This window comes from Punctularia strigosozonata (assembly GCF_000264995.1).
Source record: "Punctularia strigosozonata HHB-11173 SS5 unplaced genomic scaffold PUNSTscaffold_13, whole genome shotgun sequence".
Classification (NCBI taxonomy): Eukaryota; Fungi; Basidiomycota; class Agaricomycetes; order Corticiales; family Punctulariaceae; genus Punctularia; species Punctularia strigosozonata.
The window spans coordinates 658,754-683,699 of NW_006767445.1; the positions used below are offsets into that span (position 1 = coordinate 658,754).

General features: G+C 50.9%; 5 protein-coding genes across 5 annotated transcripts; 4 read left to right on the forward strand and 1 right to left on the reverse strand.

Annotated features, from left to right (window-relative positions):
* Positions 1–348: 348 nt before the first annotated feature.
* On the forward strand, positions 349–2,127 carry PUNSTDRAFT_137636 (RF-1-domain-containing protein; the record flags this gene model as incomplete). The annotated part of the gene is made up of 9 exons (XM_007387287.1): positions 349–624; positions 682–786; positions 849–1,004; positions 1,058–1,254; positions 1,309–1,418; positions 1,485–1,576; positions 1,634–1,723; positions 1,782–1,928; positions 1,984–2,127. The coding sequence occupies 9 exons, from the start codon at positions 349–351 to the stop codon at positions 2,125–2,127; spliced, it is 1,317 nt and encodes a 438-aa protein (XP_007387349.1).
* Positions 2,128–2,370: 243 nt separating this feature from the next.
* Positions 2,371–5,548, forward strand: PUNSTDRAFT_137637 (uncharacterized protein; the record flags this gene model as incomplete). The annotated part of the gene is made up of 12 exons (XM_007387288.1): positions 2,371–2,876; positions 2,973–3,483; positions 3,582–3,974; positions 4,029–4,111; positions 4,169–4,248; positions 4,331–4,478; positions 4,634–4,803; positions 4,861–4,970; positions 5,033–5,166; positions 5,224–5,332; positions 5,386–5,421; positions 5,474–5,548. The coding sequence occupies 12 exons, from the start codon at positions 2,371–2,373 to the stop codon at positions 5,546–5,548; spliced, it is 2,355 nt and encodes a 784-aa protein (XP_007387350.1).
* Positions 5,549–7,300: 1,752 nt separating this feature from the next.
* Positions 7,301–8,203, reverse strand: PUNSTDRAFT_46874 (uncharacterized protein; the record flags this gene model as incomplete). The annotated part of the gene is made up of 5 exons (XM_007387289.1): positions 7,301–7,392; positions 7,469–7,529; positions 7,613–7,639; positions 7,691–7,830; positions 8,077–8,203. The coding sequence occupies 5 exons, from the start codon at positions 8,201–8,203 to the stop codon at positions 7,301–7,303; spliced, it is 447 nt and encodes a 148-aa protein (XP_007387351.1).
* A 240-nt stretch (positions 8,204–8,443) lies between these two features.
* PUNSTDRAFT_17327 (uncharacterized protein) lies at positions 8,444–9,112 on the forward strand (the record flags this gene model as incomplete). Its single annotated transcript, XM_007387290.1, has 1 exon — positions 8,444–9,112. A coding segment is annotated over one exon (669 nt), but the record flags the coding sequence as incomplete, so codon positions are not given.
* A 177-nt stretch (positions 9,113–9,289) lies between these two features.
* Positions 9,290–9,796, forward strand: PUNSTDRAFT_32382 (uncharacterized protein; the record flags this gene model as incomplete). Its single annotated transcript, XM_007387291.1, has 1 exon — positions 9,290–9,796. A coding segment is annotated over one exon (507 nt), but the record flags the coding sequence as incomplete, so codon positions are not given.
* Positions 9,797–24,946: the final 15,150 nt, after the last annotated feature.

Sequence of the window (24,946 nt, forward strand, 5' to 3'; positions counted from 1 at the left end):
GAATATCCTGTGAATTGCTCGCGCTTGTAACTTACGACGGGTCAGAAACTATCCGGTGTGACTGAGTAGCCCACGTAAGATTCCTTTGCATAGAATATAATATGCTTGTGCTTTTTCGGCACCGCTGGCCAGGAAGAGCAGGCGAAGGTGGAGTCGGCAGGGACGCAATTCATGTGGCTCTAGACCGGGAAGGGGAAAAAGTACTCATCCATCTGGGGAGGATCGTTGAATTCTGGCCATCTGAGCGGCAAACAGGAGTACTGTGAGCGCTGACCGGGGTCTTGCTTGCATGGGTGTGGCTATGCACCACCCCGACTCCGAAATCTTTGGCAAACGTTTCTATAAGCCATGCTGAGAGCCAGGGGTGCTACTAGAGGCGTATTCGCTCATACTCGAACCCATGCAACGCAGTTCGCTGGTGCAAGGATAGGTTTGGCGAGAAAAGCAACATTAGCAACAACGTCCAGACACATCCGCAACGTCACCACGCTCGTGTCTTCCGAGACGCGTCCGCTCGTATTCGATGCACAAGATTCGCCCTGTGCTGAACTCGAGCGCGAGCATGCCCGCTTACTACGCGTCATCAAGAAGAAGGCAGAGGAACGGGATGAACTCCAAGCAGCGGTTCGTTTTGCATCAGTCTATACGCGCCCGCTCTCATTGACGTATCCGATCCTATAGCTCACCGAAGACCAGTCTTCGCCGGAAGATGTACCGAAACTCAAGCGCATACGAGAGCTGGAGGGGCTAACCGAAGCTTGGCAAAAATACCTGGAGAAACGCGAGGTTTGTGTCCTCCTTGCCCACGCGCCGTATGAACGAGCGAATAATGTTCTTACACGCAGTAGTACCTCCGCGAGACTGCAAGATTACTCACTGACCCTGATGAGACGATGCGGACGATGGCGGCGGAGGAGCAAGAGGCGCTTCTCAGTTCGCTCATGGAGGACCTCACGGAGACCTTTCCAGGGCTACTCGTACCCAAGTCTGAGACTGCGCAGATGGTTTGTCTACCCGTATAAGCGTTACGTGTATTCCCATGCTAAGACCGGTACAGGGCGCATTGATAGAACTGAAGTCCGGCGTAGGAGGCTCGGAAAGTTCTCTCTTTCTGGCGGAGATCATGCGGATGTATATGCGTCTTGCGGAGCGGATGGCTTCTCCGGGCGGTAAGAGGTGGAAAGCAACACCGGTTGCCGTGAACGAGACGGAAAACGGTGGAGTGAAGGACGCAATCGTGGAAGTCAAAGGCAAGTAATCGTGCCCATATCGTGCGTTCCTTGTCACACGAGCTTATACGACAGTCAGGCGAGGGAGCGTACGATGCGTTGAGATGGGAAAGCGGCGTACACAGGGTCCAGAGAGTGCCGGCTACGGAAGTGAGCGGCCGAGTACACACAAGTACCGTCGCGGTGCTGGTCAGTCTAGACAGAGCCGCTCGTGTGAACCTGACTGTTGACTTCGTTGTCAGGTTATGCCCTTAGCTGACGAGGCCGACACAGTCCAGGAGGACGATTTGTTCCGTATGGAAGATGTAAAAATCGAGGTGATGCGGTCGAGAGGAGCTGGCGGACAGGTTAGGACCGGTCCCGTCCTATCATCTGATCACATCGACGCTGATGCACGCATATAGCACGTTAACAAAACAGAATCCGCTGTAAGGTTGACGCATATTCCGACGGGAATCACCGTATCTATGCAGGACGAGCGTAGCCAACACCAGGTATGTCATCGGAACCTTGTTTGTCGCCTCCTTCGATGCTGAAACCACTGCCTCGTAGAATAAGCGCCGCGCGTTTCAAGTGCTGCGTGGAAGGCTCATGGATCAAAAGCTGATGCGCGATATGCAAGAGCGCAGGGCAACAAGGCGGCATCTGGTCCAAACTATGGACCGGTCAGAAAAGATCAGGACGTATAACTGGGCACAGGTACGTTTCAACTCGCTTCTGCCAGTGTTCACGCTCTTACAAGTTGTGATACCAGGACCGCGTGACAGATCACCGAATCGGCCTCTCTATCAAGAATTTGCCGTCGGTCATGGATGGAGATTCCCTGGAAGACTTCATCGTCGCACTGAAGAAGAATTATCAGGAGGGCCTCATGGAAGATATGTTAGAGGATATATGATTCGCAGCTGTTTGCGTCATGGCCTGCTTTCAACCCCCCGCCCCCCCGGTTAGGACGAGGGTCGTGCTCAGAGACTGGCAAAACTACTTAGACTTTGGTTCACGATGTCATATAATCTAATTTTCTAGTAACTTAATTTCGCTTCTTCTGTGCGCCATTGACGCACGTTGTCAACTTCATCTCGATCATTGGCTGCCCAGCACTTCACTGCCACTGGCTTGCCGGTGCACTTGATCCTTCGAGATGCACTTCGGAAAGAGCTACGCGCAACTACTACAAACTCTTCCGCTCGACCTAAGGGAGAATGCAATCGAATATCGCCAGCTCAAGAAGCTGATCAGGCAGATTGTCGACGAACTCGCCAGCCATGGTCTCAGCCCGGAGGTCCTCCATCAACTTCTTCAGTCCTCGACCGAGCCTACAGACACATCCAAGGGATGCGACGCAGCCAATATCGGGAAGGGGAAAGGCAAAGAAAAGGCTACGGATGCGGACACGCCAACAGTGAAGGAGCTCTCTCAGTTTATGCAAGATGCTAGTTCGAGGAGCTCCGTCAGGGTTCTGTACGAGGTCAACACAGATCACGACAGGATTGAGCCCAGGCTCCGCATTGTCTCCATTGACGAACCATTGAAGATCTCAACGTCCAGCATGCTTGAGGCGGAGTCCCAGCAGCTTTGTTCGGTGGGATCCCCGGCGTCGAATGAAGAGGAAGCCGAGCGTATTCCAAGTACTTCTCTTGTATCGCCGTGAGTGTGGATACATTCCGAAGCTCTCTCCATTGTAATCACAGTTCCCTGATTGTTGATGTTTATTCAATCCAGGCATCATTCTGTATCACACAGAGAAATAATCATCCCTCTCGCCTCCGACTCGGCATTCTTCTCCATGCTCGCTGCCGCTTTACAACAGCTTTCGGCCCACCTAGTTACCCTTCGGGCACAGTTCGAGCAAACCCTACACGAGCTTTCGCGCACCATCTCTGCTGCGGCACGACCCATGTCTGAGGCCGGGCGGACTTCCTTCGTTCCTCATTCTGTCCTCTCCGATCCGACAGAGTCGATGTCATTCACTGCTGCTCCCGCCTACGCATTTTTCCACCATAGTCACGAGGGAAAGTCGGATTTGTATGCGTGGAGGGAGATTTTCCAGCTCTACCTGGACGCTGAGATCTTCGAGTCTACATCCGAAAGAAGTAGAGGCGAGAGAAGCATGGAAGATGCGAGCGAACGATGGCAGGCGTTCGTGGATAGACTGAAGGAGAGACATCTGTTGGACGAGGCATGGCTGGAGGAAAACGGACACCTGAAGCACGGGACTGGGAGACTGCAGCTGAAGGAGAGTCGCAAGGCAATGGTAATGTTCTTACGGATGAACGAAACGTTACTTGACCTGAAAAAGGCACGTGTGCAAGCATTGGGAACGGCCTCCTTTCTCATGATGTTACGTCGCAGTTCCAACACGCCAATGTGGAGGCGCTGCGCAAGATCTTGAAGAAACATAGGAAGAGGACGGCACTACCTCTTCCCGAAGTGCCATTGACAGGACTATGCCCGCCCCGTACCCTACCACCCGGAATGCATAAGGACTCACTCCCTGACATCGACGAACCACCATCCCTTCCAAGCAGTTCAGTCACCGACAGCCAGTCCAGCTCATGGGGTACACTGGTGCTTAGCTCGACCCCGACCACGTTGGCGCCTTACTCCCCCTCGGGCATCGATTTCTCCTCGTCCTCTCAATCGCCATCCTACACCATCATCAGCTCATTCCCAGTACACTCCGCCTCTCTTCCACGGACGCTGGTGCAAGCCATCGGACAGGAGCTGGTACCCATGATCCCACAAGTCAGCGATCACTACTCAATAATCCACGACACCGGAACTGAATTGCTACCGTAGATCGACGACTACACGTGCCTCATATGCACTAGCATCGCTTTCAAGCCGATCAGGCTCAAGTGCGGACACCTGTTCTGCGTTCGGTGAGCAGCATCATGCGACGACATTGAGCAGAACCGTTGACCGGAAATACGGCCCAGATGTCTCGTCAAGATGCAGAAAAGGGGAAAGGGGAATTGTCCAATGTGCCGTGCGCCAACTGTTCTCGACGCTGATCGATGTGCGAATCGTTCAATGCCTTAGGCTGTCTTTTGTCACCGTGTCGTGATACCTCATTTGACTGACTTCCAACCTCCCTACAGCAAATGTGGATTGGGCACTTCTCAACTTCATGAAAGATTGGTTCCCCATCGAGGCGAAGGAGAAGCTGAAGCAGAACGAACGAGAGGCCGCACAAGAGGAGCTACAGGAGTTAGGGTTTAGCCAGGACGCGCCAGGATGCTTGTTGATGTAGGGGCGTAATTGATGTTGCACGATAGAACAACCGGGATAGATATATGAGCAATGATACCGGGTTCTTCGGATAATCTGCGAAGCAGCCAACGCCGCCAGTCCATGAATCAATGACGCGTTGGCGCTGAACACGCGCCACAGACCGTCAACAGAACGTTGAACTTCGACCTGCACGTCCCTTTCAAGATGCAATCTGATCCGCTGTCCGACACTGCTGCCCTTCGGTATCAATATGAATCCGACGAAGAGGAAGATGAGCCATTTCCGCTCGGTAATCCCGCTACACCAGAACAAACTGCCGGTGTCAGCTTCATAGGCTCTGGTGCGAATGAGCACCCTGAGACTGTGCTGAAGACGAACTGAACTCTCGTTGAGACAGTTGACCCGACTGAGCATCTGATCGTCGCGTTTGGAGAAGCGGGGAGGACTTGGGCATCTGGGGCCGACCTAGGCGAGCAAACTGGTGCGATCACTGTGAACAATATACAGGTAGGTCATGGTTTCCATGGACCATGTTGTCTAGTGCTCACTGTTGATTGTCTTGGGCACAGGCTAGCTTCGTATTCGTACCGCGATGGGGGGAGAGGCGGGTGACTGTCATAATATCGGAGCCATCTGGATCTCTGCCTTTATGGGCCATGGCGGACTACGCGAGGCGCATATTGACAATAGTACAACCTAAGAGGTATGGCCCCGATCACTCAGCATGTCTTCCTTCCGGTCAACCTGAACCTGGTCATAGGTTGTCACTACTCGACATATATCCCGTGCATGTGTATGCAGCCTCTGAACCCATCACTATTCACGGAGCACCTATTCGTTACCTCGCCCTGAACAGCCCTTTCGAGCCAGTGTGTTGCCTGTGCCCTATTGCACGTACACCGCTGACAATTTTGTCAACTAGTTGTCAGGTTTTGACGCCTATGAGCCGCCGAATCTCGTGCAATCATCTGCAGCCGCCTTTATGTCGCTCATCGCTAACCCGTGCTTAGTCGGAGGTAGCATCCCCAGCACCCTTCTGCTTTTGCCAGCTACGCATGCAGCCAGTATCCCATCTGAGACTGTGAAAACTACTGGGACCACTTGGATCATCAGTGATTGTCCATGGTCAGAGGAGGCAATGCAAAGTGTGCATCACACCTTGTTTTCTGCAACTGCTGGTATTACTGTGCCCAGGTGGAAATCGGTTGATAAAGCGGGAAGAATAGACAGGGGTGCTGTGAACAACGTGTTTGCTGATTCAAATGATATGTACATTTGAAAGCAAAAACAGACATTATGAGAACAGTTCTTTATGCACAAAGGAAGGGCCTGTTCAGGAGCAGTGATGTACAGCACTGTCACAGCCAGAGCATTTCATTATAAACCACATTTGTACAATTTTCTCTATGATGATTTATAGTTCATCCTCAAATCGCTGTCCAAACATGGTGTGCACTTGCAATAAAATGTAGCAATATATCTATATATAGATATGTTGCTACTTCTCTGCTTAAGATCCAATCTTGACAGAAATTTTGATGATTGATAATGTCATGGCACACCTCCAGTACTCATCTTTTCCTGTTCTCCTTGCACTCCCCAGATGCTCCTTTACCCTTTCAGGTTTCCTAGGAGCCCCCAGATGCTCCTTCGACCTTCTGGGTTTCCTAGGAGCCCCCAGATGCTCCTTCGACCTTCTGGGTTTCCTAGGAGCCCCCAGATGCTCCTTCGACCTTCTGGGTTTCCTAGGAGCCCCCAGACTTTCCTTCTACTCTTTCAGGTCTCCTAGGGCCTCCGCGCATGGTGCAGCCTTCCTAGGCCGTTCCACTGGTCACGTGCTGGGTGCCCGAGGAGCCTCTCTTCTCTTATTGGACCATCCTGTCAGGGTACGTGCTGGACCTCCTAGGAGCAGCGTGGATCCCTCGGGATGGCGGCAGAGATGCTGTTACACAAGGTAGGGAAGCAACTGAGATATCTTCTATACTAAAGACCTAAGTTTACCACACTATAAGACAAAGAGACAACCTGATTGGCTGGCGAGCTCAACTCACGTGAACAGGCCCAATAAGCGATGACATCACATTAGCTCCCCATGCTCCTGCGATCCCATGACCATACACGAAACAGCTGAAAGCATGCCTCAATTACGTCTAGCAACATCAATTCAACAGGTCTAACAGTGCTCTGCACTCTGTCTGAGGCCCCAAAAACTTGATTGACCGAAGTCTCGCTGTGAAAGATGTCGTTGGCGCATATTTTTACCATGGGAAAGTCGGTATTGGATGGCACGGACGACCCTGTTCGACCTCCTCGCTCCTTACCCCTGCGCTCCCATTCAATTGTCTGTTCTACTGCTCTGGGCTCTGGATATCAACTGCGATGATCATGCATAATCCAGGTGAGCTCACCTTGCGTGCATGTGACCAGAATCATTGAGTTGTACGTCTCAGACTCAGAGCTGCCACATCAGCTAACTCAATTGGCTGATACATTGATCCTGCAAAGAGGATGCCAGGCCCCCCACACAATACAACGCACCCTGATTTTCTAGAGATTTCCAGTGAGCCTCACTGCTCTGTGTACATCGTGCAAAACATCTCATGGTTTACTGCACTTCTCTCCCATGCTCACGATGCAGATTGATGGTCCTGTGACACTGCAAAGACGACAGCAATGATGCAAACATGTACACCACCTTCGCAAACAGGAGAACTTCTTGCCCAGACGACACAGGGTGCCGTGGACGGGTTTGCCAGATGTAAGTGAGGCAAATCATACTCGCAATCCTTCTTTTGACTCAAGTGTGTTGCAACAGCACGTCCCATTACAGGACTCTCTCAATACACTATCTTGACCATGGATACGAGCAATATCACCAATCTGCCTTCCAGTCCCTGGTCCTTCAATGTGGCAAAACCATGACCCTGACCTGGACGATGTATTTGGCTGCACAAATGCAGGCCAGCCAGCTCCGCAGATTTCTACGTGAAGACCTGCACACATACCCGCACTCAACAATCCTTCACCATTGCCTGTGCCACCCTTGCTGAGACCTGCTACAAACACCTGGTCTATGGCTCAACAGCAACGGTGCGAGCGTGAACAGCAGGAACACCTGCAATGGGCCACAACACTTCATCAAGACCAACCTCCCCATCCAACTGCTTTACCCACACCTGTGTTGGTGACGCAAAGGCCATGCGCCGCTGTGAGTGAACGGCATGTACTTGCTCAGTGTGCAAGGCGAGAACATGAATGCTGGGAACGAGCGCAGCAGCAGGCTGAGACCACCGACCCGCAGAATAACAATCAAAATGGTGGCATTGCTGTTCTGCTTGGTGTGTTGCCGTGTTGCTGTAGCTGTCATCTGTGTCCAGAAGGAGATTGTTGATGCAGATGCAGGCCAACCCCCACCTCACCCTTTGCCATTGAACGGAGCACACCGAGAACCGACGCAACACCACGTTTGGTCTGTGTCATCCCCACAAAGCCATGTGATCAATGCTCGGTCTATTGCTCCACAGCGACAACGCGAGCGCGAACGGCATGAACACCTGCAACAGCCCAGAACACTGCATCAAGACCAACATCCCCATTTGATTCCTTTACTCACACCCACATCGGTGATGCCAAGGCCACATGCCACCGTAAACGAACAGCGCGTACTTGCTTAGCACGCAAGGCGGGAACGCAAGCACCAGGACCGAGCGCAGCAGCAGGCTGAGAATGCCAACTTGCATAACAATTGCAATTATGGCCCTGCTGTTGCTTTTTGTGTGTAACAATAGCCGTCGCTTATAACCATACACATTGCTGACTTGGATATAGATTCAAACGCAGTTCACCCTTCGCCACTGGCATGACAGAGGTATCAAGAACTGGTGGAGTGCCACGACCTTGAGAGGATTAATATAGTTTTCCCACATTGCGGTGCCTTGCACTGGGCCGACGAACGTCTTTCAACCTCTTCACTCCGATCACCCACATTCAGCATGTGTTGCGACCACGGCAAGGTGCGGGTCCCTCTTGCCCGTGACCCACCTGCTGCCCTCCGCAAGCTCTTTGAAGATACAAGCAAGAGGGGCAAGGAATTCCATGCCAATATCCGACAATACAATGCCGCGCTTGCATTCACGTCACTCGGGGTCAAGATTGACGATACAGTCAACAGCGGCCAAGGGCCGTACGCCTTCTGGATCCACGGGGAACTATATCACCGAATGGGGTCACTACTCCCCGTTCAAGGTCATGTACCATTGTATGCCCAGTTGTATATACACAATCCATCTGCTGCGCTCACTATGCGCATGCAACAGAACCTGAATCTATCGAGGGATACCATGTCATTGCTGCAGGTTGTGTTGGCTGAGCATCACCCTTACTCCCAGGTCTACAAGCAAGCATATGAGATCCTGGCTGAGCAGGGTGACACCGAGGATGTGTCAATCCATCTCTGTGTCAACAAGTCTCGCGATCGACGGCAATATAACCTCCTGACTGTGGACAAAGTTGCAGTGGTCTTACCCGGGGATCGCTCTCATCTGACAGACAGCCATGACATCATCATCTGCAAGGGATCCGGCCCTCTTCAGCGCATCAGCGATGGTCATCCGGCATATGCGTGCCTCCATTATGTCCTGCTGTTTCCTTATGGGACTTCGGGATGGCATTGGGAATTGCGCCTCCATGAGGCGGACCTCCGACCAGGGAGCAAACCTTGCCGGCTGTCGCAGATCTGGTACTATGCTTTCCAATTCCATCCTCACGTCAATGAATACTCCCTTATCCTCCATGCTGGCAGACTGCTACAGCAATTCATTGTTGACATGTGGGCCTCAGCTGATCAAAACCAGCTGAACTACCTGTTGACGCATCAGTCTCAGCTCCACGCTCACCTCTACAGTGGCCTCGCTGATGCCATTGCCAACGGCTTTGACACGAACCTCCACAAGTTGGGTCGCTTGGTCACCCTCCCGTCATCTTACACCAATGGGCCATGGTACATGCAACAGATCTGCCAGGATGCATTGGCAATCAGACGCTATCTCAAGAAGGTCGATCTGTTCATCACAATGACAGTGAATCCTCAATGGGAGGAGATCACACACAAGCTCCTTCCTGGTCAATCTCCAGCAGACCGTCCTGACTTAATCACATGGGTTTTCCAGTTGAAGAAGAAGGTGTTGCTGAAACGTATATTCCACGATGGGATCCTCTGCGAAACCATTGGTCAGGTATGGATGATTGAGTTTCAAAAGTGTGGATTGCCGCATATGCATCTCTTGGTCTTCCTTGCACCGCATTCCTGGCTTTTGACTCCCGAACACGTTGATTCCCTCATCCAAGCTACATGGCCTGATCCAGTGACCGAGCCTCAACTCTTTGCCACCGTCAAGAAGTGCATAGTACATGGACCTTGCAGCGCACTAAACCCCCACTCCCCATGCATGGAAGATGGCAGGTGTACAAAAGGCTATCCAAAAGTGTTTCGGGAGCATACCTCCATCGACCAAGAAGGCTATCCTCAATACCGGAGACCTGATGATGGGCAAGCGTACAACATACATGGGCATATGATCGACAACCGCTGGATCGTACCATATTGTCCTCGACTCTCAGCAGAGTTTGATTGCCATATCAATGTTGAGAGTACTGTCAGCTGTGCGACCCTCAAGTATGTTAACAAGTACATCCACAAGGGTTTCAACACAGCAACCTTAGAAGTGCATCGATGGGATGAGGTCAGATGCTACCTAGACAGCTGCTACGTGTCTGCTATGGAAGGGGTTTGGCATATCATGCAGTTCGATTTGCATGAGAAGTGGCCAAGCATGTACCGCCTGCAGGTTCATCTTCCAGGCCAGCACAATGTGACGTTCAACCCAGATGAAGATCTGGCTGTCGTGCTCAAGCGGGCCTGGAATGAGCACACCATGCTGACAGCATTCTTTAAAGCCAATGCAGACCAAGGCGAGCTGGGTGATCTTGCTCACCGGTATACATACCAGGAGTTCTCTCAACACTTCGTCTGGAACTCAGATGCACAACGCTGGCAAATCCACCAGTGTCAGTTCTCACTTGGTCGGATGTACTTTGTGCCTCCAACTGGAGGTGAGCGGTTCTACCTTAGAACTCTGCTGACAGTTGCTCGAGATGAGTTTCACTCAGGTGCAAATGATATGAATTGCGAGAGTTCAAAAATATTCGTAAGGGCCTACGTCTTTCAAAGATCTCTGTACTGTCAATGGCATACTCTATCCCACCTTCCTGTCATGTGTCGATCCAGACCGATCTACGCCGATCCGCTCCGCCGATCATCACCGATCCGCACCAATCCTCTCCGACCCATTCTCTGACTTCTTCGCCGACACCGGTCCTGCCTTTCCCGTTTTGGCCAAGGGCGGGATAAGTCTATCACATGCACTGGGCCACCGGCAGCTCAATGTCCCGGTGGTTCCAGATATTTGAATGGATTCAACTCCAACTTTCCTGATTCCTGTTCCCTTTGTTTGACATCATAGTTTCCCTTTGTAGACTTTAGTTTCCCGTCGCTTGCGACGGATCCCTTGGTCCGTCCTTTCCACCTCTTCCTTAGATATGTTCCCTTTGTGTTCCATGTGTTATCTCTCATCTCTGTATGTTTCCTTTGTGCGCCAAACGGCACCTCCGATCTCCGCATCTCCGACTTCGCCATTGTTCTATTTTATGTATATAAACCATCGAACTGTACCATAGATAGTCAGTTCAAATATCGACTAAGCTTCATCCTCTCTCTCCTGTGGACTCAGAGCACGTAGTAGCCTAGCGCACAAGCTTAGGCTTGGTCTGCATCCAATCTCAACTTCACTAATGCTTCCGACTTATTGACTCAATGCCGACGTGTCTCTGACTCCTCTCTGACTCTACCTTTGAGTTCCCCTTTCTCTTTTGTTCTATTCTTCATATATACGTTTTGGACTTTGGTCCTCCGACCTTGTTCCCCTTTGTTTGTATCCGATCTTGACAAGAACGAAGGAGCGAATGGTGCTGGCTGCCTCTGGGCTATTACTTTTGACTGTTGCTAGCTGACATCAAGCAAGATTGTGTATTATTGCATAAATTGTAATGTAATGGTGAAGGGTTTGGTCGGTTCTGGGGGAACGAGAGGGAGGGGGGGGAGAAGGGCCCTCCTCACTCACTCTGCCCCATGCTAGTGGGCTTACAAAAGGATCAAACTGATGAGATTGATTCTGGCCTGAATACTAAAGAGGAGATACAATATGGGATCTCAAAGGTGGAGGTTCTGCGTGGGATATCTCCGAGAGGAATACCCCGTGAGGGAGGATCAGCCCTGTTCTGTGCCGACGTAACATAACACAGAGTGATCCAAATCGAATGAGCCCGCATTAGCGTCACAATATGCTGAAGCACCCCGTTGTGTTCTAGGTTCCGGGACTTACAGGCCTCCAACGTGCCGATGACGCTCTGACCAGACAATCAGGTGAAGGCCGCCTAGGTCCTTCAGCAGGGCCAAGCGGAGGCTGAAGTCAATTGCTACCATCTCCGCCCAGCCAATCCTCCTCGCTTCCGACTGCCAGCCCGGTGCAAGTCGCCAGGCATCCCACTCTCTGTTCAGGACAATGCCTATGCCCCACGATGTGGATGCGTCGACCCAGAATTTGCTGTCAGTGAGCTCCCGCACAGACTGGTCTTCAGGGTAGATCTCCAATAGGCAACGTCATCGAGGACTCAGCCATTTGGTGTGTGCCACACAAACACCGATGCCGTTGGTGGAAACCCGGATGCAAATTTTGAAAGCGCTTCTAGTTGTGATCGTCCGTCTGGGACCGCCAGGCTGCAGTGGACAAGGGTCCCCATGACCTGTTTGGCTTCGTGACACATGAACGTACCTCCTGGTACCCATGGTACGAGCTTGATCAAATAACGGGCCCTCTTGTCTTCGGGGATCGAGACCCATTTGAGCTCTAAATCCCAGACAAACCCCAGGTAGCGGAAAATTGGCATGAAGTCTCTTGTCTTCAATGGTTTCCAGGGCCAGCCTAGGTGTTTTGCCAGTTCATAAATCTCCGCTAGGCCGTATGCGTATTCGGGGGCTTGGTCCTCGCCTGAACGCATGGGGTAGCGAGCGAAGGCAAAATCATCTACCCATTTTTTGAGGGTGTCAACGCTGGACTTAAGGTATATCGCTGCCATGCAATCGGCTACCCTACCCCACACCCCCAGGAAGCTCACTGGTCCGAAAGGTGTGCAGGTGTCTATCCAGTATTGGTCCCTCCACTGCACCACAAAGTGCGGTTGCTGCTTGGGGCATATGGGAATGCACCTGAAAGCGGAGTCAACATCCAACGTGGCTACTTGCATATTTGGCAGGGTATCCATGACAAGGACGACCATCTCCGAGAAGGTACCCCATTCGCATGGGAAGGCGCCAGAGTCAATGGCCGTGTTGACTGATGCGATCGCCAGATTGTTGCACGGAAACAAGAAATCTTATATCATTCGTAGTTCTGTGGTTCTGGCCTTTGGTACGGTGCCCAACGGTGAGGTTTGGAATGGTCCTATGAGAGTTTCTAACCTCTCGCGGTTGAAGGGGCCGGAGTAACGATGGGCCACACGTTCTTTCTGAATGTACAGGTCAATAGCGTCCACATTCAACATTGCAGATTTGTGATTAGGTGGAGAATAAGTAGTTTGTACGTGGGCGGGGACACCCATATCGAACCCGATGTGCATACCTAGTGGCATGTCCAAGAAACTATCTAACAAACCAACCAAAGCGAGGAGTACCTCCCATTCATCTGGCCTGAATGGGGTTGTCATGGCCAGCTCCAGTAATGACACAGAGGCTGGCGGAGTGAGCATCTCCGCACAGGGTGCAGCAGTGCTCTCTGTGCACGCAAGTGCCTGAAGTGGTGCAGCCCCTCTGCATGTTGAAGTGGAAGCAATATCGTTTTCCAGTCTTATCTGCATAGCCTCTGTCCTGGGTCCTTGCGATGAACATCGGATTCCCGTTAGCGAGTCTTTGCAAAGCATTCTTTCATGTGGTGGGAGTAGCACCCGCAAAGGAAGCAGCTCCAAAAGGAGCTTGCGTTCTGGTCTGAGGTGCGGTGTTTCGTCAGAAAGAAACTGTGTGCTCTCTGGGCTGACATTGCTGAACCTCCGGCCTCCCGCCTGCGGTTGGACAGCGCAAGCTGGGCCTGCTGGGGTTGCAGCTGCAGGATCCTCCACCTGAGATGGGCGATGTAAAGGTTGTCCCAGATTGCCCTATGATGTTCGTGCAGGTTGATGGGAGTGTTGAGTTGGTGTCTGCGTATTTTGATGTTGTAGGCTAGCCAGACCGGCCACGTGTTTTTGCTGCTAACGCCGCGATGCAGGCAGATGTTCTTGTGGTGAATGAACCAATTCTGATACTCATGAGGGAGGTATTCTTCAAATAGTTGAAGATAGCATTTCCAGGCTTGGAGCCATTCGGCGAACGAGAGTTGTAGCTCTCCTTCTGGCAAGAGCGGCTGTTGGGCAGGGACTAGCCCCCTGGACTCAATCTGCCAGAGGTTGGATAGGTTTGCCGATGTGTCAATGCCTTGCGCCATGCACGCCGCATCGATGAGGTGGTGCAGAGGCACATGCCTCTTATGGCCTCTCTTGAAGATGTCGACAATCTATTGCGGGATCAAGTAGTAGTTTACATCTGCCAAAATGCCGGCAACACACGCTGGCTGGCCTTGTGATGCTACGGGCGTAGGGGGAATGTGGTTTGGTGACGACTTGTCCTTGTGCCGAGCCTGGCGACGGGGTAAGGCCCAAGCCATGTCGAAGGATTGACACGAGCACCCGGCGGACAAGTATGCTGGGCGCGGCTGGTTGCCTCGTTCTTCCTGCCCCCCCCAGTGAAGGGCTCGGTGACTCCGACGAGTATCCTCTCTCCGTGGTCTGACGTTCTGGAGGTTTTGTGAGTCCCGTTGCTGCTAGCAAGGTGCGGGCTCTGGGGAGCCAAGTAAGGAAGGAAGAAGTTTGGGCTAGGCTGTAGCAAGGACGCGAAGCAATGTACATCTGGAAAGAAGGCCAGGGAAGCAAGAAAGCAGGGCACTATTGGATGGGGAGGGACTCAGTAAGGTGTATGCTTACCGGATGATGCTGGGGGAGAGAGAAGTTGAGTTTCCTCCCCTGCCCAGTCAGAATGAGGCGCTTCACCAACAAAGAGAAGACGGAATTCCACCAGGGTCGGGTCCAGGAGGAAGAAGATGAAGACTCAGTGGCAGGGCTTAGCGGCACCGCAAGGACCAAGCTGTCAAGATCGGATACAGACAAGGGATAACGGAGTCGGAGGACCGAAGTCCGAAACGTATATACGTAGAATAGAATGAAATAGAAGAGAGGAACTCAAGAATGAAGTCGGAGCGGAGTCGGAGACGCGTCGGCGTGAAGTCGATAAGTCGGAAACGTTGGTGGAGTCGAGATCGGATGCGGACCAAGCCTAAGCTCGTGCGCTAGGCTGCTACGCGCTCTGAGTCCGCAGGAGGAATAGAGTGAAGCTTAGTCGATATTCGAACTGACTATCTATGGTACAGTTCGACGGTTTATATGTACAAAAGAGAACAATGGTAAAGTCGGAGATGTCGGAGATCGGAGGCGCCGTTCGGCGCACAAAGGGAACATACGGAGACGAGAGATATCGTATGGAACACAAAGGGAACATATCTACGGAAGAGGCGGAAAGATCGGACCGAAAGATCCGTCGCAAGCGACGGGAAACTAAAGTCTACAAAGGGAAGCTATGATGTCAGACAAAGGGAACAGGAAACAGGAAAATCGGAGTTGAATCCGTTCAAGATCTGGAACCACCGGGGCGTTGAGCCGCCGGTGGCCCGGTGCATGTGATAGGCGTATCCCGCCCTCGACCGAAACGGGAAAGTCGGGATCGGCGTCGGTGAAGAAGTCGGCGAAGGGTCGGAGATCGGATCGGAGGAGATCGGTGTAGATCAGTGACAATCGGCGGAGCGGATCGGCGTAGGTCGGTCTGGATCGACACGTGACACAAGCCCACCATCCATCTCAACACTCTCGCATTCGTGGACACCCAGCGTTCATGAAGGAAGACAAGGGCATTGGATGCGCTCAGTGGGCCAGGAGAGGGAGAAGGGTGGAGAACAAGGGATAGTCGATGAGTTCTTCTTTTTGGTCCAATAGGGCTTGCTTCATTTTCACCTTGAGTTTGTGGACATTGCCTCTGGGGTCGACACCTAAGACTTCCACGAGTTCTACCAAGGCCGTCCGATTGAGCTGATAATGAGGTTTATCAAAGGGGCTGTCACGCAGGGCCCAAGGAGGCATGACTCAAGTAGCAAGAGACTTGGAATGTTGACGCAGCCTTACAATGCGCCCTAGCTGGCGGTGAGCCAGAGAGAAGAGGCATGTCTTGCGTTGGAGTCTCAATGTGCCTCCCTCGTCCCAAGATGGTGCACCGAGCTTCGCTTGGTGCTCACTAATAGATTAGACTAAATATGTGTACTCAGCACAGTCAAATGTGATTTCAGTGGACTCGGAGTACTCATTGCACCTCTCACATCTCAAAACTCAGTTTCACATTGCACATGCTAATGACACTAGTATATACAAAATACGAAGGAGATACACATACCTGTCACACAAGGCAGGGAAGCAACTGAGAGAACAAGTCTGAGTTGCTCCCTGGTGCAACAGGCGACTATATAGCAGCTGAATAATCCATCAGCGAAACGAGGGATGGTCCAATGAGAGAAGAGGAGGGTCCTCAGGTGCCCAGCACATGACCAGTGGAACAGCCTAGGAAGGCCGCGTGATGCGCAGAGGCCCTAGGAGTGCCGAGCGATGGAGTGAACAGGGGAAGTGCGAAAAGGAGAACACAGGAAGCCTAGGAAGGTGTGGGAGAGTGTAACCAAATAGGAAAGCAGAAGCATTAGGAGGAATGAACAAATGGGGAGAGAAGTGGAACCAAAAGGGGAACAATGGGGGCATGAGGCGAGCGTGGGAGGCATGCCCTGACACATCCCTTGTTTTGCTAATGGATTAGTCAGCTGCTATATAGTCACCTGTCACACCAGGGAGCAACTCAGACTTGTCCTCTCAGTTGCTTCCCTACCTTGTGCGACAGGTATGTGTATTCTCATTGTATCTTCATATACTGTATTTGATGGATCTACACGGTGTATCAACATCATCTGTTAAACATTGAACAAAAGTATGATATCTTGCTAGACTGTTCTCAGACTTATCTTGTATATTCACAGTGCTTTTATGCTACTAGTCCAAGTTGATGTTTGGGGCATGTGGACACTGTTGCCATCTGAATTGCAGATTTACAATGTCGGTTTCTGGAGTGCTATTCCAGACAATATTGATATTAGATGCTTCAGTGCATTAAGGCCAACTCTGCTATCTCCAGAAACGACAGAAACCATAATCACTATGCTGTATAGATCCCTGGGCCATAAATCTCTGTTCTATCATCTGACTGCTGACAAGATTGTGATGGCAGGGGATAAGTCTTGTTGGTGTAAAGTGTAGACGATGGCAGAGCAAGCCAAGGTAAAGAAAAGAAAAACTTTTGACTCTCTTGATGAGTTCCAATCTCATGTATAGCTGATTTTTATTGTGGCTATCATTTTGTGTTAATGCACCATCCTTACATTAGGTGCTGACCCTTACGGAGTGTCCTGAGAATTATACAAGCTGCCTCTCAGGAAAAATCTACATTGCTATGGCAGGCTATATATACTATAGAGTAACACTCTGTAGCTTCCATGGCTATGGAGTTTTACCACATGCTAAAACCAGTGCAAACAGGTAAGTAATCCATGTGACATCATTGGACAGCAGTAACATATGCACATGTGCAACACCATTCGTCTCCTGGACCCTGGTGGTGATCTGATATGTTTGTGGACTGGACACCTATGGAAAGAGCCTCAACATCTTGAAAAGGTGTTTCAATGACTTGAGCTCAGACAAAATCTACATTGCTATGGCAGGCTTTATATACTATAGAGTACGGCGATGGCCTCCAATCCTAGACAACCAGACTCCCAGCCACCCCACGTCCACCTGTACAGCCAGCACAGAAGATCGTTCCAGAGATGAAGATAGGCCAACACATGACCAGCCAACTCCAACAGTTCATTGGAGGTGCACTCGCCGAGCAATCTACTCAAAGATGAACCAAACTGGCTACAGTTTCCCTGCAGGGTCATGTCAAAAAGTCGCATTGTGACACAGCCTCGGAGCTCTGGACCAGTGAATGCATAACTCAGTTTGAATTTCCAACACAATTTGACAGATGTGCAGCTATTTTGTGCAATTTCTCTGTGGAATAAAATATCTATCATGAGCTGCGCTAGTAAAGGATTCCTTGTAGACTTGTGGTAGGTCTGCGTTCATCTACCAGAAATATACAGTTCTTTCAGCCACTGGTGCTTAAGCGGGGTATACACGCCCACATCACCCCACAACGCATATGAACTACAGGGTGTGGATAGACGTACTGTCAGGTACCTTGAGTACCTAGATTGGACAGCTTGAAGTCAATCATATATTTTTTGGACACTGGTTCCACATGCCCAAGCACGAAGTTAAGAGGTGTACTGAGTGAACTCACCTATCTTTCCTTAAACATTATCTCCCTGTTCCTACCCATTTTGCTCTCTACCTCACACACAACTATCTACTATGCCTCCTCCACACCCATGCTGCTCTATATGTTCTGAGTACTTTCCCTTAGGCCAGCTTGAGGACAGCAAATGTCAGAAGTGCGCCAAAATCTCGTGGTTGACATCTATGCCAGAGGAGAATGCTATTGAAGTAGGTCTTGTCTCTGCAACTTCCTGGCTAGGCTTCTCTGACCATAAGGTTCAATCAGGCATGGAAACAGTGTAAGCAATGTGGATGTGCTTACCCACATTTTCAAAACACCATCTGCGGACTGTGCACGAAGACGCTGGAGCAGAATGGCGTAGGTGAGTACATCAGCTGTCACACACCCCTGTAATCGGTGAACTCATATAATGCAGGACACCATGAGAATAGCATCACGGATGCTGCTACATCTGTCGCAAGCAAGGCACAAGTGTACCAGCATCAAGCTTCTGAGCACCGTTTCAACTGACCTCAGAATCCTAGCATCAAGAACGCAACGGAGGTCAATATTCGGAAGGCTCAGCAGTCTCATATCAGAAAGGAGGCTTCCGTTGTCGTACTTGTCAAGGACTTCCGCATTTTTCAGGACTTAGACAAGAAAAAGTCGAAGCCAGTGAGGGCATCATGCCAATTCCTTGGCTTCTTCAGTAACTTACTCAACTGTTAGGTACCTTTGCCCAACTTCCAAAAAGCATTTAGCCTCTCAGAACAGGTCTCAACCATATTTGCCACTGTTCTCATTCATTTCCAGGCTGGGTTTTCCAGTTACCAGGAGTTACACGAGGGAAAGTCAGACCTTAGCCCCATATGGGATCTCAAGTGTGTCTGACCTGTTCTTTGTCTCTTGGGGCCAGACCTCCTAAGTTAGCATCCACTCAGATATACCATGTGGAACACCACCGCTGGTGATACACTCTGCCCTCACTATCCTCACTGTCAATCTACTCTCAATGTTCTCTGGCAAAATCTTAAGGCCGATTTGTCCATTACTGCTGCAAACCTGAAGGATAATCTTTTGCAGCTGACTCTGCTCGTATACCAGAAGGTAAGCTCTCCAATAGTGCTCAACGTCTAACATATGCATCTCACCTTTTGTGTAGGAAGAGAAGGAGGATGATGACGAAGATGTGATTTTCATCTCTCACACCAAGCCATCATTGACATTGAGAGCCCGCAAGAGGCATGCGCAACGTGCATCCACTCCTTGATCATCCGCCAGATCCACTCCTTCGTCTGCTGTGGCAAGGTCCAAATCTGGCAGCAAACCTGCCCCTGAGAGACCTATCGGCCAATCCAAGTACAAAAGTTCCTTCAGATCCACCAATAGGGATGACATCACTTTTGGACCCGCCATGCACTTCACTAAGATTACGACAAGTTTATCGCTCTCTGGTGAAGTTAATTTTGCAGAGGGAGAGCCTGATGATGATTTCATTTTGATTTCAAACGTTTGGCAAGCAACAAAATGATCCCTTCCAAAGGTGGCAGGCCATGGATCTCTAGGAACAGGATTGTGCAAGGATGTGTTTTTGGCAAGCAGCTACTTATAGTGAATGTTCTTTGTACTGACAGTTGAATTGGTAGGGTTTGTATCAAAACTGCCGTATGGCAGTAGCCCAGCTCAAACCAGCAACTGATGGTAGCCTCACCACAGAGTATGACAATGAGAACAACCTCAAGCATGAGCTCAAGCTTCTGGCACTGGGCTCCTATTTTTCAGCCTCATTCAAGATGTGGGTGAATGCTGAAAACTACCACCTCCTTCCAGGTGGGCCAATTCAACTTAAAGTAGCAGCGCACTCATGTTACGCCCCCAGATATCAATTTCAACTATCACCATGTGTTCATAGGCAAGGTTAAGGAGATTCGACCCATGCCTGAAGATCTCAATAATGACAATCGACCCCTGCGCCACACGACTTTCCTGGTCATGCCTCTACTGGACATGAACGACGAGTGTGGCGTGAGAGGAAGTTCTCTGGTCATAACGTACCAGGTGATAATGAAGATTTCCTAGGCCAGTGCATGGATGCATTTGCCCATCATGTCATGCTGGATAGCCACCATTCATGTGCTCTCGTAGATATACAGGGTAACGTTTCCAGAACGCTGCATAAGAGAAAGGTCTAACTACCGATTTAGGGCTCATCTCAGAGGACAACAAGATGATTCTCTGTTTTGATCCACAGGGCCACACATCATGGTCTACAACTGTGCTTGCAAGCTCAGACTTAGGGCTAAGAGGCATTCAAGACTTTGTAAAGCTTTACTTTTGTAACATAGTCTGCGGTGATTTGAGATTGGAGCCCCTGACCAAAAAGCAAACTGTAAAGGATATACTTAGCAGTAGAGATTAATTGCAGCATGTAGTAGGGTAACTACTCTAGATCAACAGGCGCAACCCCTCCTGAATTCTATCCTTAACACGACACTTGTACTCTTTGACCTCAGCCTTGGTCAGCTGATTGAGTGCCCTCCCCCCCAAGTCCACCCATTGCATGATGGACCCACTGGTCTATGCCACGAACAACCCCCACATACCCAGACCCATTAGTTTACTGTTATAGTGGTGGAATAGCATAGAAGGGAAGAATATAGGAACCCCAGGAGCGATCTCGAACTCCATATTGAGCTCCTTGATAATGAGACGACCTTCCTTTTGGTAGTTGAAATCTCCAAAGGGAATAATGCAACACATCCCAGTTGCATAATTCTTGCAATCTTTGTGTAGCTTGCACTCAATTCCCTCCATGTTGATGCAGAACAAACAGAAGGGGTAAAAGAGAGGTTCGAGGTGGGGGTGTCGCTTCCAAATCTCCTCAATGACGTGCACATATTGGGTGTAGAGTTTGGTGAAGACCTGAGCAAAGATAGCTGCAGTCCTAACATGAGCTATGTATATAGAAAAACAAATGCTGGACTTGCCATTTACAGCCTTGCAAATGGGAGCAAGAATCTCTCGAACACTGTCGACAGTTGCCCGATTACTGGTGTAGCCCACAGACATCTGAGGATCCTAAGGCCAAGCAATCAGTATGGGGGCACAGTAGTAAAGGGCATGACAACCTGAACAGATCCTTGATGGAGCATGTACTCATACTTCTGGAAGCTTCCTCGACTGCCGGGGCACCCCACGGACGCATACAAATCAAGAGGACGAAGGGGTTCGCGAGCTCTTAAGAGCAAATGGTTGACAACATGAGCATACAGGCCATTGGCAGCACGATACACAATTCGGCGGCCAGCAATATCGGTGACAGACACAGCGGCCCTGCATCAAGAATCTCAGGAGACATTGACAGAGATCAGTAGAGGACATACCCCCATCGTTCATAGCAACATATGTGTGCTCTCCCCAAGGAGAACACACTGGTTGCCTGCTCATGATGACGTAGGGTGTCGTGAGCCTCGAGTTCAGGTCAAAATTTGACGCCAGCCACTCTACGCTGTTGTCAATCCGGGTGTGCAGCTTGTCCTTTTGCCCTTCACTGTGACCATGACAGCATGGGGTGGGACGTCACCCACCGTTGACTTTGGCAGTGCATGCACCTTCAGCCCGGGCACATGGTAAGGTTGGGTTTGGGCGGCCAGGGTCCTCTTCCTGAGCGAACATGTACTTATGGATGTCGGAATCCACGAGAGTTGCGGCATCCAGATCGGTGTGGAAGGCATTTTCAGGTAGCTTAGAGGGCGGGGCAAGGTCCATCTTTAGGCAAAGTGTAGAAAGAAAGCGGACTGAACATTCAGGGAATCCACTGTCTGTTTGACCCATGCAGCGGTAATTGTGCCACATCGTACTTATATACCAGTGCGACGTGACACAACATGTGAATGTGATCCCCACTCAACTAGAAAGCGTACACAGATGCATCCACAACCGACACGCACAAACGCGGTGCAACAACCCTGACCATCACCACCGAACAGTGTCTGTGTTCCAACGAACGCAGACCAAGCTGCTCCCCCATTGTGTTTGCATTCCAACAAATGCAGACATTACCCCCTCTCAAGCCGCCCGCCCCTCCATTGCATCTGCGTTTGTTTGAACGCGGACATTACCAGCCCTGACTTCCCTGCTGACCGCAGGCGTAGCCTGATTCTGTCACGTGTTGATCCAGACCGACCTACGCCGATCTGCTCTGCCGATCGTCACTGATCCGCATTGATCTTCTCCAATCCGTTCTCTGACTCTTCGCCGACTTCTTTGCCGACGGCGGTCCCGCCTTTCCCGTTTCAGTAGAGGGTGGGATACGCCTATCACATGCACCGGGCCACCGGCGGCTCAACGCCCCGGTAGTTCCAGATCTTTGAACGGATTCAACTCTGACTTTCCTGATTCCTGTTCCCTTTGTCTGACATCATAGTTTCCCTTTGTAGACTTTAGTTTCCCGTCACTTGCAATGGATCCTTTGGTCCGTCCTTTCCACCTCTTCCTTAGATATATTCCCTTTGTGTTCTATGTGTTATCTCTCATCTCCGTATGTTTCCTTTGTGTGCCGAACGGCGCCTCCGATCTCCGCATCTCCGATTTTGCCATTGTTCTATTTTATGTATATAAACTGACAAACTGTACCGTAGATAGTCAGTTCGAATATCGACTAAGCTTTGCTCTCTCTCTCTCTTGCGGACTCAGAGTGCATAGCAGCCTAGTGCACGAGCTTAGGCTTGGTCCGCATCCGATCTTGACTTCACCAACACTTCCGACTTATCAACTCAACGCCGACGCGTCTCCGGCTCCGCTCCGACTCTACCCTTTGAGTTTCTCCTTCTCTTTCATTCTATTCTTCGTATATACATTTCGGACTTCGGTCCTCTGACCTTATTCCCCTTTGCTTGTATCCGATCTTGACAGTATATTTGAACTAGGCTACGCTCTCTACTATGCTTCGCCATTCTCCCCGTTTTGCAGGTCAAGCGCCTGCTTCTCCAACTATTCCTTCTTATTCCCTTCTTGATCCCAATAGTACTACTACTCACCCCCATTCTCGCATAGATCCGAACATTTTTACAGGTTTCAAGGGTCACTCGGGCGGTTTTGCTGCTACTCTGCAATCGGTGCTCTATGCCGCCCAACAGGCCAGCCTTGCTCGGATGCACGCCGATGCACCTGTTCTTTTGGAGAACATCCTAGGACTCCCGCGCGCTCCTGCTGTGGCCTTCAGCATGGCCCTCACCAACAACGCTCTCAAGCAGTTCCGCAACGGCGAAACTCTTCTGTCCATTTCCTCCGATCCTCGCTGACGCAACACCATTGATATCTCTCATACTCCGCCTCTTACTAGTCGCCAACCTGTCGACGCCGACGAGTCTTCCGACAATGACGATGATGATGATGATGACGCCGACGATGCCGACAACGCCTACAATGCCGACGCCGACAACACTGACAACACCACTGTCGGAGATGACGGTAACAACAAAGACGACAACATCGACTTCCACCCCACGCCAGGTGGTGGGGATGGCGGTGGAGGTGGTGGCGGAGGAGGCGGCGGAGCAGACGCTGGAAGAAGAAGATGACGTCGGGATGACGAGCAGCTCACTCGCATTATTGCTGTGATGGTAGAAGCTGTCATGCGCAACCAGCCCCCGAACGACGGTTCCTCCAAGGTCAAGGAGCCTGACACTTTCGATGGCTCCAATCCGAACAGGCTCCGCACCTTCCTGTTCCAACTCGAGGTCAATTTCTGTGATTGTCCAACCAAGTTCACCTCCCATTCCCGCCGTGTCAATTACGCCATATCGTACCTCACCGGGGCCGCTCTCGATTGGTTCGAACCATACTTCACCGATCCTGTCCCCGGTTACACTCTGTTTTGGGCGGCCAACTACGACCGTTTCCGAGCGGAGCTGGAGATGAATTTTGATCCTTTCCGACTGGAGGAAGACGCGGAGGCACGACTCAAAGACCTCTCCATGTCGGAGAACCAGCACATCACCAAGTACAACATCCTGTTTAACCGCTATGCCATGATGGCAAAGTGGAACGAACCTGCACTGGCCCGCCACTACTACAATGGCCTTCCGATGCGTCTCAAGATTGCGTTGAACAACCTCCCTTCTGGTCGTCCGAAGACGCTCACCGATCTCCGCATTCAGGCAATGTTGCTGGACGCGAACCACTGGGAGTTCCAGGCGGAGTTGAAGCAGGAGAAGCACCATGCTCCTGCTACTACCAAGCCTTCGTCTACTCCGTCTTCCGCTCCCAAGTCTAACAGCAGTTCCTCCAACTCGTTCAGCAACAATAAGCCCTCAAACTCTTCTGCTCCGAAATCCGCCAACAAGTCTGTGCCTTGCTCCGCTTCCTCCGCTCAGAAGACGTACACCGACAAGCTCGGAGTGAACGGCAAGCTCAAGGATGAGGAGCGCAAGAGACGTCTCAACAACAAGCTCTGCCTCTTCTGCGGAGGAGCGAACCACGTCCTCAAGGATTGCCGCAAACACGAGTCCGCCATGCAGCTATGAACACCACAACTGGCAAGTCCGACGCACCGGCAGTGTCGAGCTCGTCAAAATAAGCGGCGACCCTCTCATCTCCACACAGGATAAGGGTCGCCCCAACTCTAGCCGTGCACCTTCCAAAATCTGACTTTATGCCAACTCTATGCCTTCCCCTGACTTGCTTACTATCTATGCCACCACTCCTGCTATAGACAAACCGTTTTGTATGCTTGTAGACTCAGGTTCCTCACACTGCTTTATCGATTCCGCTTTTGTGCGGCGTTATAACCTAAAAACCGAAAACATTCCGCCCATCCGTCTCCGACTTTTTGACGGCTCTAGTAACTCAACAATTACCTCCGCCATCGATCTAG